At 38.6% G+C, this 5,875-nt stretch overlaps 1 protein-coding gene across 1 annotated transcript; it reads left to right on the top strand.

Moving 5' to 3' along the window:
- The first annotated feature begins 840 nt into the window (after positions 1–840).
- On the top strand, positions 841–5,449 carry LOC147394231 (uncharacterized). The gene is made up of 2 exons (XM_086453709.1): positions 841–1,367; positions 3,660–5,449. Exon 2 carries the CDS (start codon positions 3,670–3,672, stop codon positions 5,443–5,445), a length of 1,776 nt encoding a protein of 591 aa, XP_086309835.1. The 5' UTR covers positions 841–1,367; positions 3,660–3,669; the 3' UTR covers positions 5,446–5,449.
- Positions 5,450–5,875: the final 426 nt, after the last annotated feature.

Here is a 5,875-nt window from a genome sequence, read left to right as displayed (position 1 = left end):
GGAAAATCCTTTCGAACACATAAAATAACAAATCGAAACTAAATAAATCATTTCGTCAATTTTCATAGAATTTGACAAAATTACGAAAATGCCCCTCATAAAGTTTACAACCATTTCACACAATTTTTTTTTATAAATGATAAAAGCCAACATTCTCATTGAATTCCTTATGAAAAATTATTTCTAAAACATCCTAAAACATCGAAAACCGACTTAAAATGCGAAAAGTCCTCTTTGGGGACAAAACGATAATTTCACAATTTTTATAATTAAATTTTTTGAAATTAATAAATAAAATATTAAATAATTAAAGTAAAACATTAATGAAATTAATTTAAAATTTTGAACTAAAAAAAAATCGATCAATCAGGCTCTTAGGCAAAATTGTTGAGGGTTCGCAAGATATTTCTTTAAGGACCCCTCCATTTGAGGGTCCAAAGAATTAAAGAATAATAGAGGGGGGTTCTCCAAAAAATTAAAGTCAATTAAGCAAGACTAAAGTCAAGGTATTAAAGTCAATCAAGCAAGACTAAAGTCAAAATTAAAGTCAATTAAGCAAGACTAAAGTCAAGGTATTAAAGTCAATCAATTAAGACTAAAGTCAAAATCTTAAAGTCAGTCAAATAAGACCAAAAGTCAAAATCCTAATATAGTTCTAATTAAATAATAACTCTACTTAATAGAATTCTAACTAAAATATAACTCTACCTAAAATAATTCTAATTAAAATACAACTCTACCTAAAATAATTCTAACTGAAATACAACTCAAACTAAAAGAATTCTAATTAAATACTAATTCCATCCAAATCAACCTTTAAAAAAATCTATAAATAGAGTTCCTCTGTAATGACCTGAAATCCTAAAATGTATCTCGAGGAAAGAATTTTAGATCTGTGCATTGATTTAAAAGTTATCCAATCCTCGAGTTTCGCATTAGATATTTTTCTAATAGGTAAACGACACCTTAGAGACGTAATTTAAGGAAACCGATCATACCATTAGATTCGTGTCGAAAAATCATCCGAAATAGAGTATAAGTTTGTCCAATTCGGCATTCGGGAAAAACAATTCCCAAAATGACAAGTATGTCCCAACTTAAGTGATATAAATATCTAAATTCTATTAGAAAAATCAGATTTTTCTTATTCTTCTCTCCAAACAAATCTCAACTCTTTTCCTTCAATATTTGAAACTCAGATCTACATTAAACGAGAACGATCCGAGCTTAGGCGCAAGAAGGAAAGTTGTTCCTCTCGTCGAGGGTTACGCGTGGACGCAAAGAAATCCGATTTTCGCCGGAAGAAAATTTTAGAGATTGGCCGGAGGCGATTTTAAAGTCCATTCAACCGTTGAAAATAGCTTGAAGTAGGTTGCCTTCCCTTCTACCTTCTAGTTATGCGATAATTTCATAGAAAATCCATATGATTGTTGATAAATCGATTATTTCATTAAGTTTATACATATTTGAACAATTTAAATCATGTTTGCATGCTTATTTATGATTGGTTTTAGTTCATTTGATGTAAATAAGCATTTTATAGTTAGTATAATATTTGAATCGATTTTGGTTGAGTTTCAACGAAAAATAACGAAAAATCAGCAATTCGGAAAAGTATCCGAATGTTGAGTTTGGTTCTAATTTGTTTTGTGTTGCTTCCATATAGTATGTATACCCATTTCCTACATTTATTTCATTAAAAACAATTAAGTATTACTTTAAGTTCTTTAATAAATAAATAAATAAATTGTTTTCAAGTTCGACTTTGAAAAATCATTTTTTCAACACTTAGTTAAATTTTCATAGATTTTCAGCTTTTATGTCTTATGGTTTTATCTTTGTTTTCGAGTCCCTCGACTCAACCAAAACCATCGAATGGAATTGGTTGATGCTTTATGGATTTCGAATTACTTTAAAGGTAAAATTACTTTAATAGATATGTAGGAAATTAGATGATAGATTGATCGATTTAATTGATGGATGGATAGAGAGAACGTATGTTCTCGACTGATTGATGGGACAGTACCTCCAGTTCTACGTAGTGGCCATGCCACGTAAAACGTGATAGATAGATAGAGGGATGAGATGGTTGATGGATGGAAATGACAGATAACTGTCACTGGAGGGCACTACCAGACTTTGTTTGTATTTTCGATTAAAAAGAAATGATATATTATATACAAAATAAATTATTTTGTTTACCAGTAAAGGTTTGTAGAAAACCCATAAAGAGTGACGCGTTGCTGTGTATCCGGAAGCGGCGAGTCAATCTAGGATAACACTAGATGTCATATGCTCTTCGGTAGTATGGGATACCTTAGAGCATATTACAGCTTATGAAATCCGGGAATTTCTCCTACTTATTTTCTGGGGAACGTTGTGTGTAAAGGCGGTCTCTGTATAGTGTAGAGATAGGCGGGGTTCACATGCATTGCCTCTTGATAGGCTTCGACGCGAGGGGTCTCCTGGGCTAGTTAGTGATCACTATTAGTCTGTAGTCGTCAAACGGTCGACCTCACCGTTAGTTGAACTCAGTATTGGGTTCTTGGTCAACGGCCAGTCTGAGCCGGATAAATGGTCATCCAACCGTGGTATGCTAGACCGGCCACAAAATCAGATTATAACGATGGGATTCCACATCGGAGGTTAAGTTTGGAATATCGTATTGCCATAGCCGAGGCGGTTATATCGGCGTGTTCCTCTGCTCTCTTATCGATTACACCGCCGTGTTCTTATTATGTATCTTTTTCTTATTTTGTAATGATTGATAGATGTTTTCATTTAAAAGATGCATATGTTACTTTAAATGATAGAAATGATAGGTTGAAATTATTTAACTGTTTATTGAATATGCTTAGACATTTATCGTATGTTACATTATGAAAAACTTACATTATTTAACTGTTCAACTGATTACTCGTGCATGTATGACTCGTTGTTAGAACGGCGTTCATCCTGCTGAGTAACATTCCCCTGTTACTCACCCTATCCTTCCCCTTTCAGATTATTCAACTTTTGAAGAACCGTTCTTTGAGGAGGATCAGATTGATGTCTTGCCGCCGCCATGTCTTTGAGGACTAGTAGAGGATCTTAGCGGTTTTTGGTTGTAGATAAGAAACATGGTAGTTTAGAAATTTTTGTAACCTGATGAATTATGAGATTAAAGATCTTGACTTATATCAGTGTTTGTCGATTTCTTCTGTTTACTCTAGACTCTCGTATAGATGTTAGTTAAATGTTTATTCCGCTGCGTATATTTTCTTTCATAAGTATTATTATTTATGAATGTTCTGTCAGATTGTGTGATTGATTACCTCACACCTCGAGATTCTAACCGATGAATCATAGGGATTCGTGTTGGGATTTCGGGGCGTGACAGCGTGGTATCAGAGCTCAATATTAGTTCCGGATGGGACGAGAGCTCTTCTGTGTCTAGAAGTCTGTTAGAGTCTAGATTGGAGATAAGATTAGGAATAATAGGAAATTCCTTAAGGATATGAAGTATGAGACAATAGTTATTTGATGAATTAATGGACTAAGTAGTATTAAATGGAATATGTTTGAATGCATAAATGTTTGATGTGTAATTAGTACTCTGCCTAAAGTTTGATGAAATGTCTTTTGGATTTGGAGAAATTATAAAGATTGTTCAATTGCAGATTTGATTAGATGGCAGGCAGAGGTAGGCCAGGCAAGAGGTCCCAACCCACAGATGCAGGGACATCTGAGGCTAGACAACCAACAGAGATGGAATTGATGATGCAAGCCATAACTGCGATGTCTCAGAACCAGGAAAGAATACAAGAAAGGCAGATGAAAATGATAGAAGATCAGGCAGTCTTGATGAGACAGTTGACTGGGATGATAGGGGGCCAGAACCAGTCAGGTGCACATATACCTGAGGTTGCTCCGGAGCACACCCCTGACTCCACACCTGATCAGGGTATACCCCCACCTCCACCAGCACAGGTACCGAGACATGTGCAGTTGGTGCGACCACCATATCAGGGTCTTGCGGGTGCTCTTTTGAGAGAGTATAGGAGTATGAGGCCACCCAGCTTTGATGGAGTTGCGGACCCCGCAATGGCGGAAGAATGGTTGGAAGAGTCCGACAAATACTTGTGCACTATGGAGTGTTCAGATACCCAAAAAGTCTTGTGTGCCTCTTTTATGCTTCAGAGGGGTGCAGCACATTGGTGGACTTCGGTGAAAGACAACCAACCAGAGATTCAAAACAACTGGACGATCTTTCAGAAAATGTTCTTAGAAAAGTATGTTCCCGCTAGCTCCCGGGACAGAAAGAGGATGGAGTTTGATAGGTTGACACAGGGTAACATGTCCGTGGACCAGTATGAGTCCCGCTTTACCCAATTGGCTCGTTATGCTCCCGAGCTGATTTCCACCAACCAGATGAAAGCAGAGAAGTTTGTTAGAGGGTTGAAAGTCACTTTCAGGAGTAGGATGGCAGCTTTCGAGATTACTAGCTACTCCGAAGTGGTCACAAGAGCCCAAAGGCTAGAGCGGGCAGATGAGGTCATTCACGAGCAGAGTGTTGGGATGAGGACGGTACCCCCACCAGCCAAGAGACAGATGATTTACAGGCCCAGTAGTTCAGGGCAGCAGTGGACCAGCCAACCACAGAGTCAGAGTAGTTTCCGACCCCCAGTATCTACAGGCCAGTTTCCACAGAGGACAGTAGCACCAGTGCAGGGTAGGGGTCAGGCTACTCGTTCGCAGAGTCAGATGACTAGAGGCCAGGGACAGACTTCGAGGCCTCAAGTTCAGACTGCTAGACCTCCACTACCGTCGCAGAGGGCACCTACGGGTCAGGCTAGTAGAGAGCCGGTTAGATGTTATGAGTGTGGAGAGTTGGGACATCTGAGGAGACAGTGCCCCAAAATCCCCCAGCAGACCCGTGATTCGATGACTCAGGCTAGGGTCTATGCTATGACACAGGCCGATGCTACAGCTTCCGAGGATGTGGTGGAAGGTATAATTATGTTATATAACTGTTTAGCACATGTATTGATGGATTCAGGTTCCACACATTCATTTGTATCTTCTAGCATGGTAGAAAAGTTAGAACTTTCTACAACAGACACCAATAGGACACTTTCGTTAATGACTCCCCTGGGAAACAAAACAATGCCACATCGAGTGTGTAACTCGTGCATTCTAAAGATAGGAGATAGTTCATTTGAACTGAACTTGATAGTCTTAGAACTTCGAGATTTCGACATCATCTTAGGCATGGACTGGTTAGCTGCATACCATGCGGTTATAGATTGTTATGCCAAGACAGTTAAGTTTGGTGTGCCGGGACAGCCAGAGTTCAAATTCAAGTTTAAGGGAATTCGGAATCGTGTAATCCGAGTGATAGAACCATCTAGGAATGGGGCTGATTGGGATAGTTTGTATAGCATGAATACTACCGTTAGTGAGTGAATGAAGAGTCACTAAAGGTGGAAGCAATCCGAATAGTATGCGACTATTCCGATGTCTTTCCTGCAGAGTTACCTGGGTTACCCCCAATCAGGAAGATTGACTTCTCAATCGAACTGATTCCAGGAACTAGACCCATATCGATTCCACCTTATCGAATGGCCCCAGCAGAAATGAAGGAGCTAAAAAGTCAATTGGAAGAGTTGACAGGTTTGGGTTTCATTCGTCCGAGCAGCTCGCCTTGGGGTGCTCCAGTTTTGTTCGTAAAGAAGAAGGATGGGTCAATGAGATTATGCATTGACTATCGAAAACTGAACCAAGTGACGATAAAGAACAAGTATCCGCTCCCCAGGATTGATGATCTGTTTGATCAACTAAGAGGTGCCAAGTACTTCTCAAAAATTGATCTAAGATCGGGATACCACCAGTTGAG

Source organism: Akebia trifoliata, chromosome 9, assembly GCF_017979445.1.
Source record: "Akebia trifoliata isolate Shusen 1 chromosome 9, ASM1797944v1, whole genome shotgun sequence".
NCBI classification, from domain to species: domain Eukaryota; kingdom Viridiplantae; phylum Streptophyta; class Magnoliopsida; order Ranunculales; family Lardizabalaceae; genus Akebia; species Akebia trifoliata.
The sequence above is the reverse complement of the archived record's forward strand: the minus strand, read 5'-3'. Positions and strand labels throughout refer to the sequence as shown.

What these genes read in the sequence shown, in the direction of transcription:
- LOC147394231 (XM_086453709.1), top strand. Translation starts at nt 3,670, where the DNA reads ATGGCAGGCAGAGGTAGGCCAGGCAAGAGGTCCCAACCCACAGATGCA.